Source organism: Xyrauchen texanus, chromosome 36 (assembly GCF_025860055.1).
Source record: "Xyrauchen texanus isolate HMW12.3.18 chromosome 36, RBS_HiC_50CHRs, whole genome shotgun sequence".
Lineage (NCBI taxonomy): Eukaryota > Metazoa > Chordata > Actinopteri > Cypriniformes > Catostomidae > Xyrauchen > Xyrauchen texanus.
Genome location: NC_068311.1, coordinates 20,010,790 through 20,026,386, shown reverse-complemented (window position 1 = coordinate 20,026,386; position 15,597 = coordinate 20,010,790). Strand labels below are relative to the sequence as shown.

The window sequence follows — 15,597 nt, the reverse complement described above, 5'->3', positions numbered from 1 at the left end:
CATTTAATTTGCCAATGGAGTGTGACCCCTTTGAGTTTTGGAGACTTCAATGACTTCTGTAGGCCATGCGTCAGAATATCTAATGTGCTGCCATACAACATTGTTGTGATATTTCTTGACTCCATGATTGCAATAGCCACTGCCCTTGCTGATCTTGAACATGTAGTAGCTCCCTAAAGTGCAGAAACAAATTAAGGGTGGGAAATGCTTGACAAAACAGGGTTGCACTAACAAAAGAGAAAAGGAGCCCTAAATGTAATAATCCAAGAAAATATGAGCTCATGTGGACATCTTTGGATATTACACGTCTATTTTTCCTTTTGGAAAAAAAAAAAGCATCACTCAGGTTCCAACTTGTAACAACATGTTTTATAGCAGAAGGAATGCTGCCAGTTAACTTCCACCCTTCGTTTGGTCTATTCAGTGCACATTGAGTAAAGCAATCATTAGACTGTAACATGGCTTTTTAGTATAATGAAATACAACACATTGTGGTAAAACCGATCTTGTAAACACAACTGCACTCCAGGGATTATCAAGTTGTTATCTGCCAGAACTGGAAGGAACACATCACTGGACAGTGAGAATTTTAACACTTATACAGTTATAGACTGACAGAGTGAGAAACACCCACACACATCTGCACATGTACATGTACATAAAAGTTCATAAGTACACTTAGCTGTGGTAAAAGGGATGTGTAAGGACACGAAAACTGTGGCTATTTTCAGAATACCATGCTACTTGTAAAATTTTTGTAGTACATAGCAAGTATACTGTGAATTTAGGCATTGAATACTTGGTTGGCTTACTACATGTAGAGCATACAAGCAGAATACCGCAATCCTCAATGCAATATGATCAATTTGATCTACCATTTCCAGTGTGACCAATACACAGGATGAAATGTTAATTTGATTTTTAATATCTTCATGGCTCTAACTGCCAACATTTGATAGAAAATGCAAAATCATAATTTTATTTCAAAGATGAAAGCTTGACTACTATCGCTGAATTAAACAACGTAGCGTACTACTGTTTGAAAAATTGTAATAATTCCATATTGCTTTTTTTAAACATTTTAAAAGAATAATAGGCCACACAGTTTACTGTGCAGTACATAGTAAAGTACATTAGTTTTTTGAACATCGCATGTGTGTGACAAATTTGGCTGTTGACATTAACTAGATAAGACAAGTGAACAGAGCTTAAATGACCCAGGTGGCTCCTAAACCCAGGATTTTCATGTTGGAAATGTTTTGAGTTTTGCTTTGGTGTCTAAAAGAAAACAGTTACAGTTTTTTGCCTAAACCTATTGTGTGTAATATTTTTTTTTATTTTAAAATACTTTTTTCTTTTCCTAGCATAATGTGGATAGACAACTACAAGTTTCTGGTTCACATTATAAGATTTTGGTCAAGCTTTTGCATGCCGATATGAATTTCTGGGATTGTAAATATTTCTCTTGATGTAGGGCAGATTCGTCTGTCATTGATACAAATGCAATAAATGCCTCAGTGTCTGAAATAATGTGTCACAGTTGTGCAGTGTTACTGCTCTTATGATGGCCAGATGAGATACAACACACAATAATCACTGTCAATCGGGATGATTGGGACCAAACTTTTGGCTACGGTGTGTATAGTACAGTCTGATATAAAGTCATACAGTGTGCCATGGCTTTTTCCAAAGATGTCATCACATAATTCAGTCTTACAAGCAACAACATATTATAGAATAAAAATGATACAGTGTGCACCCTGATAAAGGCATTTGTAGGTTGAGTTCCCTGAAAATTGTGTGCTATCAAAACATTGTTCTGTTTGCTTGAGCATCACATCCTGAATTTGAGGCGGGCCTATCTCTTTGTTCGACCAATGGCAAATGGTGGGAGTTTTCAGGAAACAATCATTATTTTTGCAAATCAGTATGGTGCTGCTAGTGGCATAGAAATTACACACTTTACCTTTAAATCAAAGAATAATTAAGTCTCTGCTCCTGATGACATACCAGCACTGAATAGCAATCTTTCACTCTTGGAGCATTCCGGACCCTAAACTGTAGACATATAACTCAAGGTGAAAGCTACTTACTTGGAGAGTGAAACGCCTCCTACTTTTCCAATGAGATCCTCGTGATGCAGAACTGCCTCGTTCCAAGGAATGTTGAGAAATTTTAGAAGTGTCCTCATCCACTTTTCTGGGTGTAGGACAAGCTGTTCATAGTGCACAGGAAGGCACTTGTCCGCTGCCTCTAGGCACTGTGTATACATTGTCTCTATGGCCCGGTTCCACTTTGTTAGGCAATCCCGGTAGCTGCTCAAGTCAAACCCGGCGATTGTGACTTTGCGGGAGATCATGGAGTGGACGGAGGCCCTGCCGTCACGGATCATAAGGATGAACTTAGCATGGGGGAAAATCTTAGCAAGGTAGGTGAGGGATTTAAGGGCAAAAGGGTCTTTATTGCACAGGTAGGCTGCTGGCTCCCCGTGCTTTACAATGATCTCCAACAAGAAAGCCTGCATTGCTGAGTCCAAGACCTCGTCCGTTACTCCGGCTTCATCTAGACGCATCTTCTCCCGCCCAGAGCGACTCCACATCTGCTTCATAGCCAGAATGCGAGGAATGACACGGGTCTCTTCCCCACAACGTACTTCAGGGTGAGCATCCAGCATGGCCCGCATTAGAGTGGTACCACTGCGAGGAACACCACCAATAAATACAAGAGGCATGTCTTTATTGTAGATGAAGGGGTTGCTGAGGTTCTGGCCCGTGTGAAGGGTGGTGCGCAAGCTGCTGACCAGTGGCTGGCTGCGCTCCTCAATCCGGTGGTGGCACTCCATAGCGTGCCTCCCCAGGTAGAAGACTGTGATGGAGCTGATGACCAAGCAGGCCACTAGTAAATTCTGCTTCAGCTTGCCAATCATCTCGGGAGCGAGCGGGAGGGCTGGTAGAAGAGCCAGGGGTGGGCTGAGATGGGTAGAAGGAGTAGAAAAGGGGAGGGTGGAGTAATGTTGGGTGAGTTGCGGGTTGAGTTGAACACCCGATACTCAGGACTGGCCTTGACGGAGCAAGCGGAGGTTGGGATCTGCTGTATGCAGTTCTCGTTGAGTACCTGGCTCCATCAGGCCTAAAACACACAACAGAACAGAACTTCATCATCCACTCAACATCATATAATTAAACAATCTCTAAAAGCTCATCTCATTAAATTATTGATCAAAGAACAACACACTCACTGAGTCAACATGATTTACGTCAAAATGAAACCAAAAATTACCCCATTAACTTAATACATTCCTGTTCTTATCACTCACAGTTTATTGGGGTACTCTATACCAAATAATGGCTATTGAGCAATGCCTTCATAAGCCTTAATAAAAATGTAGTACCTTTTCGACATTTTGACATCACCAATCACTCTTTGCTTCACCCACTTGTCTCCATTCTAGCATATAACGTCCACTTTTTACAATCGTCCACTTTTTACAATCCAATAATATCCCATCAAAATGTTTTTCAAATTTTTAGGAATAAGTCAGATTATGAAAGTAAAATTAACTGATGCATGTTGACATTAAAAAGGTATATGAAAAATATTACCTGCCCTGTTGAACCAAAAAAGTCTCAAATGAAATGTAACTGAAAAAAGCTTTAGACATTTTTTTTTAAATGCCAGGAAGGACAAAAAATTATCAGACTTCAACATATTGGACGATAAGCACAATTGGATTTTAGAGAGAAGGACTAACAAAAGAAATACGAGTGTGAAAATAAGAGACCAATCTGGTCACATATCTTGAGTTTGACTCATGTTTCCTCCCACTCTCTTTGTACAGAAAACTCCTCTTTACCAGCAAGATTTATGACCTAGCAGTCTTTAATTTGCACAGCGCGGTACACAATCTTAAGGAGTGGGTGGCCAACTCGACACAACAACCAGTGCGCATAAAACGTGACCACACTGTTTTGGCTTTAGCGTGTTGGGTTTGTTACAAGGTTTTCCCTGTGCTATTCCCTGGACCACAGTACAGATCAGTATAGCACATATTGGCCTGTGTCAGCACTGTGCTTAAATAGAGAATCCCTGCAGAGATCATTATGTAAACTACATTTTTCACTTTCTGAAGCAAATGTAAATGGTGGCTGCCACAATGCTCAGGTGTTAAGGGTGGTTCCAAGAATACTGCTATGGTGTTCAGAGTGATTTTAGGTATTTTGCTATGCAGTTGCGAAGATGTTCTGGGTGGTTCCTAGGTTTGAGGTTCCCACCCTTTTTTCCCCATGACCTCTCAAGTCATTTGGGATTGCTGATTTTTTTAAAAAGCATTTTGATTCAGACCAATTAACTAATGAATTATTCAGACAGATTTGTGAATCTTTGACACATTCACCGATTCAAAAGAACGATTCGCCCACAAATAAAAAATCATGGTGTGCAAGAAAGTTTTACTCTACACAAGAGCAAATTTTAGCTGATTAGATCATTTTAGAGGAAAATTAGAAATGGAAATTGTCATGACATGATCTAAGATTTAATAAATTTTCATGACTGGAAATCACAAATGTTAAAATTCCCATATATTTCCACAGCCATAAAAATTCTGTAGGTTGTTTTGGGCGGTTCCTAACTACCCCAAGTCAAAAGAGCCCACCCCTGAAGTCTCTATGATATTCTGGTCCTTCGATATGGCTCAGGTACCTCCTTCAATGAAAGCCTATGGGGTTATTTCTTCACTTGTTTTATTGACCACAAGATGAATTGCTTACAAAAGCAAAACATCTCCAAAGCCATACAATTTGAGGTATTGTTCATGTCCGTAGCACAAATGGTGAAAGGAGTAATGCACAAAAATTTAATACTTAGGGTTTGTTATGAAGAATAGAAATAGTGATGCTTGCATTATGAACATCTTGGCATTGCAATGGAAACCCAAGACACGTTTTTTTCCAAGTTCTGTTTCCATGCACTTTTTCCCCCCAAGTAAAATATATACCGGAGTTTTGAAGAATTTGACTAAAAAAATGCAGCTGTAAAACATGTTTTATCATTACCTCTATCTCTTTTGCTGCCAATATAAAATTATATTATAACTGTCAAATACTTGAACACAAATGGGCTCATTCCTATGAATGATCAAAGACATTTTAAACACAAGGTTAGCCATAGTATTCATTAGATCATCCGTAGCTCCCAATTGAGCCTTAAGCCATTTCCATCAGAGTAGTCTGCAGACACAGGCATTGAACCCCCTCTCAACCAATCCAAACTAGGCTAGTAACCACAATGACCAACCTGGGAGTCCGGTCAATAACGTTTAAGACACCTGAGCATGACACCACTGGGATTCTTCTATTCTAGGAAGTTCAAGCTGGTAAAGTGACCCTTAATTGACACAGCTCTTCATGTATGTCCAGATAAAGGAGATTATTTATGATCGTCATTATTCAATCCTGTCAAGAAATTCTTAGAAACTGATTTTGCATTACCCTGCAACCTACATGAAGAGAATCCTCTATATAGACCTAAATACTAACCCGCAGGCATTTTTGCATACAGACAGTCACCCAACCACATTCATATGGCATTGAAAATAGTACTGAGGCTGAAGGGAACAAATATTGATCACTAGGGCTATGGTTTCCATTATAAAACAGATAGTTCCATTCCTGTGTGCTGACTGCACAAAATACAGTGTTCAAGTTTCATGCTAAAATGCACTTTATGAAAAACAAATGACGTTAGGCAGAGTGATACTCAGTCATACTAGCGATAGCATCTCAGGGTGAAAACGGCTAACGTGGTTTCTTAAATTAGTGGTATTCCCTAAATGTTTTATTTGTGTGTGTGACAGGCTTTACACACAGCGTGTGTCTTATCCAGTTTGTGCTTACCAGTTTGTTCATAAAAGCCGAAATATGCCCAGGCTTTTAAAATAGTGGGTGCATTTTTCATAACTCGCTTTTGTGTTTTGCCTCCCTCCGCCAATTTACACTAGCGTGACAAGCGCGTATGTGACTAAATACATCAGAGAAACGTCAGTAGGCTAAAATCGATTATGGTCTATTACTGCATCAATGCAGAATCGTCCACGTCAGCATCGTGATGCATCGGCCCCCATTTGGCAAATCGGACCATTCTTCCGTTCTGCTTCTGCCCGCTTACAGGCAGAAACTGAAACAGGAAGCACCCACCCTCAGAACGATCCAGTGCTGGTCGGACCAATCAGACTCTGCGCTACAAGACTGTTTTTGATCCGCAGCGGACTGGGAGATGTTCGGTCCGCCTCTGATGGCGACATCGAGGTTTACGCTGACAGCGTAGCGTGTTTCATCAGGAAGTCGCGTAGAGGGCGTTGTTCCGACCAAAACTATCCGGATATACCCCAACCAGAAACCATGGGTTACTGGCGATGTTAGCGCGGCACTCACTGCGCGGACCTCGGCTTTAATTCTCCTAACACGGAGGGCGTAAACAAGCCAGTTATGCCCTCCGTAACACTATCAGTGCAGCTAAGCGCCAGTACAGGCACAAGCTTGAAGGCCAGTTCAACACCACTGACTCTAGAAGTATGTGGCAGGGAATTAACACAATCACGGACTACAAAGCGGAATAAAGTCTCCGCCATGAACACGCTGCATCTCTCCGGACGAACTTAATACATTTTATGCTCGTTTTGAGGACAGTAACACCGCCCTCGCGGAGAGAGCACTCGCTGCTGGCGCTACAGAGGTTGATTCACTCTCCGTCTCTGTTGTGGATGTAACCCGATCATTCCGGCGGGTGAACATCCGTAAAGCCGCGAGTCCAGGCGGCATTCGGGCAGCGTCATCAGAAGCGTCGCGCGAATCAACTGGCTGGTGTTTTTACGGACATTTTCAATCTGTCCCTCTCCCTGTCTGTAGTCCCCACATGCTTCAAAACATCAACCATTGTGCCTGTACCGAAGCAAGCTATAATCACATGCTTAAATGACTGGCGTCCTGTTGCTCTGACCCCCATCATCAGCAAATGCTTCGAGAGGTTAATCAGAGATCACATCTGCTCTGTTCTGCCCCCTCTTTGGACCCATTGCAGTTTGCCTACGCAACAACCGCTCCACTGATGATGCCATTGCATCTACAATACACACTGCTCTCTCCCACCTGGAAAAAGGAACACATATGTGAGAATGCTGTTTGTAGACTACAGCTCAGCATTCAACACCATAGTGCCCTCAAGCTTGATGAGAAACTCCGGGCTCTGGGCTTAAACAGCTCGCTGTGCAGCTGGATCCTGGATTTCCTGTCAGGCAGACGTCAGGTGGTTAGAATGGGCAGCAACACCTCCTCATCACTGACCCTCAACACTGGAGCCCGCAGAGCTGTGTTCTCAGCCCACTCCTGTATTCCCTGTACACACATGACTGTGTGGCAACACATAGCTCCAATGCCATCATTAAGTTTGCTGGCGATCACGGCGGTGGTAGGTCTGATCACTGACAATGATGAAAGAGCCTACAGAGAGGAGGTGCACACTCTGACACGCTGGTGTCAGGAGCACAACCTCTCCCTCAGCGTCAGTAAAACCAAGGAGCTTGTTGTGGACTTCAGGAAGAAAGGCGGAGAACACAGCCCCATCACCATCAATGGAGCACCGGTGGAGAGAGTCAGCAGCTTCAAGTTCCTCGGTGTCCACATTACTGAGGAACTCACATGGATCCGTCCACACTGAGGCCGTTGTGAAGAAGGCTCACCAGCGCCTCTTCTTCCTGAGAGCGGCTGAGGAAGTTTGGAATGAACCACCACATCCTCACTGCGGTTCTACACCAGCACTGTAGAGAGCATCCTGACTGGCTGCATCACGCCTGAGTGCGGCAATAGCACCGCGTACAACTGCAAAGCCCTGCAAAGGGTGGTCGCGAACTGCCAGGAACATCATCGGAGGTGAGCTTCCCTCCCTCCAGGACATATACACCAGGCGGTGTGTGAAAAAAGCTTCGGAGGATCATCAGAGACTCCAGTCACCCAAGTCATGGGCTGTTCTCACTGCTACCATCAGGCAGGCGGTATCGCAGCATCAGGACCCGCACCAGCCGACTACATGATAGCTTTTTCCCCAAGCAATCAGACTGTTGAACTCTTGATCTATCAGGATCAATAATTAGCACTGCACTTTATTAATCTATAATCTCACACTGGACTGTCAACATATTCTCCTCAATACAACTGCTATATATATATATATACACATATATATTTCATATACTCCCACTTATTGTATTGTATTGTATATTCTGTTCTATATTCTGCATTGTATATAATTATTGTGTTGTGTAAGTATGTGTACATCTGATTTGTAAATTGTTTTGTGTAAGTATGTGTACATTTGATATGTAAATTGTTTTGTGTAAGTATGTTGTTTATTGTAATTGGTATATGTCTCGTCACTGTCATGACTGCTATGTTGCTCGGAACTGCACACAAGAATTTCACCTACTGTTGCACTTGTGTACATGGTAGTGTGACAATAAAGTGATTTGATTTGATTTGATTTGATTTGATTTGATCGTAGAAATGATTAAAACACCCCTACCGCACCGGAAGAGGCAATGTTGTTCAGGAGCATCTTCAATGAAACGTGTCAATGGATGATTCATGATTTCATCCTCTTTCCTATTTGCCTTGTGTTAGCTCAATCATAAATGTTCATACGTTAGAGACCCAATCTAATTTATTCCATGCAGAAGAGACAGATCTCAGTTGTGGATAGCACATAAGCTGAGTGGGTAGCTGTAGAGTTTAGAGTAGCCTAAACATTATGAGAAGGCTACATCACTGACCATTAAAAAACATTGAACAAATGGAACGCATGGAATACTAAGATGCTTCCACTTAGTATTAAAGTGAGAGTGCACTGATTTAAAAGACATGCAGGATCCTCTACATATAAATCACTTCACACCACAGAGGACCAGCCTTTTGACTGATTTACTACTGTGGTTAAGCAATGTTTGGTGTCACGTTTCACATTTGTGAAAGTGAAATCAAGAAGGTGTTGGGATTAAATTAATAGAGCTTCCTCACTTCTGTTACAGATATCCTCCACTGGGTTTGACATTGATCTGTTTGGGAACCCTCCAAAGGCCGGTGCTGAAACAATACCACAGAAACACTTAATAATGAGAAGGGCTTGAGAAGTGCTTCTTTGACTATGAAAGGGGTCTCACTCTTCTTTAACAAAGCTATGGTTGAGGGAGAGGGTCACAGAGCCAGTGTCCAATCTGGCCCTGTTCTACACATTTACAATGAAAAAAAGGGGGTTCTGGGACAGAAAATAACAATGACTCAGTCTGGATAACTAGATTGCATATGACTAGTTTGATCCTTTTATAAATCAACAAAATAGTCTACACATCAAAGCCAGCTCATGATAGCATAAAGAGAAGGAATTAAATTACTCTGGATGTCAAAAATGTAATCAAAACTAGCAAATTCATTTAATTCAGTGCAATTACTTATATGAAATAACATGTTAGAATGAAATTTACTATAACTACATTTTTGCAGACTGACTTTTACATGCTGCATTCCACATTTCGCTATATTCCTGGTGAAATTAACACTAGAGATGCTACAGCAACACTTTTACACAAATCACGACTACAACGGCTGATTATGACTTTATAAACACTTATTTTTTGCACTTATTCAAACACTGTGTTGTGTATCAAAACACTTTTAATCTAACTCATCATTTGAAAAACTTTACATTTTACCAATATTTAACATAAAAATCTCATCTCATGATGACATCATTTCATTCGCTTTTGGAAAAATGTTTGGATCTTAAGTCAGAGAAACAAGGGATAAACCTCCAGTCATATGAATGCTGAAAAACGTGATCTGCACTTCATTGTGCAGCATTCATCTTACTCCAGCTACACCAGGAAATGTGTTGTACAGAGGAAATTTATTTCACATAATCCTATGCAATAATGCTTGAGGGCCAATTTAGAATTAAAGCCGCAAGCAGCGATGAACGGGCCATCGCACCCTGGTGTAAGTTGGGGCTGCTGTGCCAGGGGAAAAACATTACAATTTTGTAGCAATTTTTATGTAATAATGTATTTAATTCTTCAGGTCATGTATTTGTATGTAATTCTGAGAGGACAGGAGAGTTAAGAAGGTAAAGGCTTTTTATTTCACAACACATTTTATCAAAAGATACGGAAATAACATCAGAATAATGATACTGACATATAGCCTGACAAAATCTTATATCACAGAAGATATTTAAACAAGACAACGCGTTTTTCTCAGGCAGTTTAGTAGGCCTACTTCAGCTGTGTCTGACTGGAAAGTTCATTTTTCTTGAGGTAAGACACTTATTACTTCACAACATACGTTATAACTATACATTAAAACATGTCACTTCCTGCTGCCAGTAGGTGGCGCTATGACTATAACTTAATATTGGCATGTAGGTGTATTCAGGCCTGGACTGTTATCAAACATGTGAAGTTTGGGGAGATTGGACATTGTATGTTTGGAGTTACAACAACTTTTTTTTCGAAATATCAAAATACGCCAGGCCGCCACAGACATGCCGTTCAAAGAAAACTCAAAAGCAATTTAGCATTGCAAAGGCCTTTAGATTAGACTGACAGAATATGATGTTGATCTAATTTAATCTCTAGGAGGAGTTTGTTAAAGTACGAGGCCTGGAAATGGCAAAAATTTAGCAAAATTGAAGAGAAAAATTGAAGGAAGTCTGACTTCCTGTTGCGTTTAGGATATGGCTCCAAGATACTTTTTTTGTACATGTTGTACATGTTACATAAGCTTACAAATTTTCTTATGTGTAGGTGAAATGTGCCGCGAGGGCTGCTTCGTTGAAATTTTTTTAGGTGGCGCTATAGAGCCATTTTGCAACACTTAATTCTAAAACCTGTATCAGATGAACATTTTCGCCACTTTTGAGGTGTGTGAAAAGTTCTTGATCTTTCGAGCATGTTTAAATTTGTCAGGCCGCCACAGACACACCCTTTAATGAAAACTCAAAAGCTTCTTAATTTAACATCACCAAGGCCATTGGACTGACTGAATACAATGTTAATCTGATTAAATCTCTGGGAGGAATTTGTTAAAGTACAAGGCCTGGAATTAGCTGTTGTCAGTAGGTGGCACTATGATTATAACTAAATGTTGGCACAAAGATGTGTTCAGGCTGGGACTATTATCAAACATGTGACGTTTGGTGCACATTGGACATTGTATGTATGAGTTATAACAACTTCAACTTATTTCATGGCGAAATTCGAACATTGTCAGACCGCCGAACCGTGCAGTTAAAACTCAAAAGCTTCACAATTTAGCATCGCCAAGGCCTTCAGATTAGACTGACTGAATATGATGTCGATCCGATGAAATCTCTAGCAGGATTTTGGTAAAGTATGAGGCCTGGAAATGACAAATACTGAGCAAAAATTGGAGGGATAAATAAAAATGGCTAACTTCCTGTTGAGTTTAGGGCATTGGTCCAAGAGACGTATTTGTAGGTCTTAGCATGATACACACGTGTACCAAGTTTCGTACATGTAGGTGAAACGTAGCACGAGGCTCACGATGTCCAAATTTTCGTGACTTTTTAAGCAGGTTTAGGCCCTCAAAAATGCGATTCACTTTGGAAAAATGAATACAGAATAATAATAAACGGAGCAGATACAATAGGCTCCTCGCACCTCTGTGTTCGGGCCCTAAATACAAAAGATACCACAGGTTCACTGGGAAGACCGAAAATTAGACCATTTCAACACTTGGTGAAGCGACATTAGTAGTATATCCATAAAATAGACTATAAAAAGTATTTAATGAAATAAAAATTTTATTTTCTCTTTAAACTGAAGTGTGTAATTCTTTTAGCTTCACAAAAGGAATTGCAAATAAACGGTTTTCAAACACCCCCGATAGTCCCGCACAAAAAAATAATGCCATTGGTTAAGCCAATCAGTACATTTATAATACATGCATTATGAAAGTTCAATTTCATTTGAGTGTCTTAAACAAGAATTTGTATTTTTAAAATGTCATGCAAATGCTTTAATATGACTGAAACCTTTTTTGCAAAGTCAAACTATAATGCAATTGTTGTTCTGCTTCGCCCAGCATGCATCGCACACAATTGAGTGCCACAATGCCCACCACTTTTCCTGCCATCTGGGTTCCGGATGTATTTTGCTGATTCATATTTCCCATAGACTTTTAATAAAATCCTTCATAAAAGATTTGTAAGCATAAACTAAACCAACCAGCTCCGAGGTGAATCACAACATCACAAACTTTAATATGAAGCAAAAAAGTATTTGAAAACCTGACAAAAAGACAAAAGGTACAACACTGTCCTTACTGTCTTTTACGAGGACAGGGACTACAATCCCACGATTCACTGCGAATGACGTAGTCGAATTTAAAACATTGGGAATATCAAAATGATTATGATTTTAGGTTGTTGATTATAAGTATAGAAACAATTTATTTCACATTTATTGCAAAATGTTCTGATATGTACAAAAAGAAGTTTAAGGGTGAAGAGACATTGACTCGATTATGTCATTCACAGTGTCATGGGAGTGGGTGGTGGCTTCAAGGCATGTTTTGCAGGCTCGGTTGGCCCCAGTTCTCTGATTAGTGGATCTTTCTCTGCTGTTATAACCTGCTGGTATTAAACATATACCAGGCATATACCATTGATGAACAACCTCGGAGCTCTAAGTAGGTCTGTCTTTAAAAGTTTAGAATTTATAATTGAAAATCAATGTCTATATGGAAAAAAATTATGGGATTTTTACTTCCAGAACCAGACTGCTGCACTATATTGGACTTGGCGTTGTGCGTGCGCATGCATGCTCAGGTGACAAGCGAAAGCCTATATAACATGCCAAATTTTACATACTTCATTCAAATATTTGATTACACATTGTGTCATGTATACTAAATAAAATAGATAAAGGCCATAGCTTGACTATGCATAAATCCACTGTGGCTCAATTAGAGCATGCAGATGTTGAATGTTGCTGTGCCAGGCAAATAAATCTACGAATGTGCTTTTTTTTTTATTAGTGGTTACATATTAAGCTGGAACCCTAGTTGAACATAGAAAAGGTTACACACTTCAGTTTTAAAATGAAGATTGGGCATATCAATTAGATATAGAAAACTCTATTTGGGTTCCTTAAGTATCACAAGAAACGGAGTAAAGACTATGGTGACACAGAAAAAGAAAGTCTAATAGTCCAGTAAAAATATCAAGATATGTAAAGATATCAAGCCCAGTAATCTTTTTATACAGTACAATACTGATACATCCAGAGAACTCCAACAAACACTTGAGTAAAGATATACATCTGAAAATGAAATCCAGCTGTGCTTGAATGAGCAATAGACAAAGTGAGCAGGATCCTTTTCATTTCAGACATGACGGCTTTCTGCTTAAAGGACAAGGAGAGAATGGAAATATTCGATGTAGGAAGCTCTCTGTGAGCAGAACCATACATCGCTGAATTTGACAGTAGAGTGCTCATGGCATTTCTGAGCAATCACAAAAGACAAAAAAGGAGCTCTCGGGTCAAATCTCATTCCTTTCTTAACAATCATGCACTTCCATCCACTTTTTACCTATGGCCTTACTTGTTCATAGTTTGATCAAACAATGATTTAAGTATCAGTTGGCCACTCAATACAGGCCTAGTCATGTCAGAGGTGTTTCCCTACAATATAGTCATCATCTGTCAGCTATTGTCTAAACCTGATTCTTCAATCAAGTCTGAAACGGAGGCTAGGATTCTTCTCTCATTACAGTCGAGACTCCATATTACCATAGGCCACAAACTGAAGTGCATTATGCCACTCACTAATCTGTGATGGTCTTATTTCTCGTGACCTCCAACCTCAAGCCATTCTGCAGAAAGCATTTAAAGATCACATTACTTCATGTTAGTACATCCACATTCTGACAGCAATATTATACATTTCTACCGGCTTTTAGGTTGTTGAATTAATTTTCATGCAATACTGACCAAATTGTGTAGCTCAAATTGGTCTATGACATTGTCAACTTGACAACCATAGTATCTAATCTAACATTCAAATGCACTAGAGTGTTTTGTTTAAGATGCATGTAGTGCACTGTCGCAGTGCTAATACTGAAAAACAGATCAGAAGTGGCAGTCAATCTGCTCCAGAGTACAAAACCTCAAGAGTACTTTCTGCATAGTTTACATTCAGTAGATAGCACAGGCTGAGTACATATGAGCGATACATATCAATCCCCACTGCCTTCTAGTGGCTCGTCAGTACTGCTTCAACTAATGGGAAAATCCAGAGTTTTCGTACAAGGTACCATGAAAGATAATAAGGATTAAAAACAAGAAACATTATCGTAGATGGGGAATGTGTTGAGCCTCTTCATCTAGCCTCTTAAACAGACACATCACCAGAGGAAGGTCTTTGGGTTTCCACACATGTTGAAAGTCCATTTTTCAGTTGTGATTGCATAAAATTCCAGGACAGATCAATACGCAAGTGTTACGTTTGGGTCTCATGAAACCACTAGAGAAGTTAGTGTTACAGCAAAGCATAATCACAAAGGATCATCCATCAAACAGATCTGTTATTTAAACTGCAAACTGGGAAAAGGTATTATGATCCTACTCATAATTCATAATGCACAAACCACAAATTACTTAACAAGGAAATGTTAATGCTGTTTAGTGTTTACTTAATATACTAAGAATAAATGTATAGACTTTCTACTCTATCTATCTAAAAAAAAAACATTTCGGTGCTCTGCTAAAACGTTATTCATACTTACAGAACCAGAAATAATGACACATATAGAAGTGATCATACTTAATACTTACATATCCCTTTGTTATGCACACATACAGTATCTGATAACGGCACAGCATATGACTGTCACTGAAAGCTCATTTGTCGTCCGACACAGTTGCATTCAAACGCTGGCACGTGCCAATTCTGCATCATTTTTTGCCCCGTCCAAACATACAAACAAGACAACCTTTTCCAAACATTTCATAACTTAAGGCGAGCTAAACCCGTAAGAAATATTTTGTTCCTCGCAGAGGGAGAGCAGAACGAGTTGCGGTTCTCATGGATTTCGATAATAATGTATATACATCGTAACGCTGCAACACTTTTGGATTATGAAGAGTAAAGGAACGTACCTGGTGTGTTCGATCCGTCACAATTGACGATTAATAGATTACACAAAAACTCGTCGTAGCCGAGCACTATTCGCTTAAGCTGTTCCATTCACCGCTTTAAAATGCGACACTCCGGACGTCTCGACGCTCCGTTTATAATAACTGTATCACATCAACGGCGCGTCACCCTCACCGGGTTGCCAAATGCTCGCAACCGAGTTTGATTTTCGATGAGTAACTACAGCAAACAAGACATCATTTTCGGTCGTTTGTTGTGCGAGGAACGTCAACATTAGACAATTCTTTCATTGTACTAAACCAATTTAAAATACGTTTATTATAAGTCATTCAGTGGGAATATCTGGTGTGAACATAACCTGTAAATCGGTCTATTG

General features: G+C 40.0%; 1 protein-coding gene across 2 annotated transcripts in view; it reads right to left on the bottom strand.

The window, feature by feature from the left end:
* The window catches only part of tpst1 (tyrosylprotein sulfotransferase 1), a 59,679-nt gene extending 44,301 nt beyond the window's left edge, over nt 1–15,378 (bottom strand). For both annotated transcript variants that reach the window (XM_052106886.1, XM_052106885.1), the window contains exons 1-2: nt 15,224–15,378; nt 2,094–3,129 (exon numbers count right to left, since the gene is read on the bottom strand). In XM_052106886.1, coding sequence (XP_051962846.1) covers nt 2,094–2,926 — 833 coding nt within the window. In that variant the 5' untranslated portion in view covers nt 2,927–3,129; nt 15,224–15,378. The remainder of the gene's footprint in view (nt 1–2,093; nt 3,130–15,223) is intronic.
* Nucleotides 15,379–15,597: the final 219 nt, after the last annotated feature.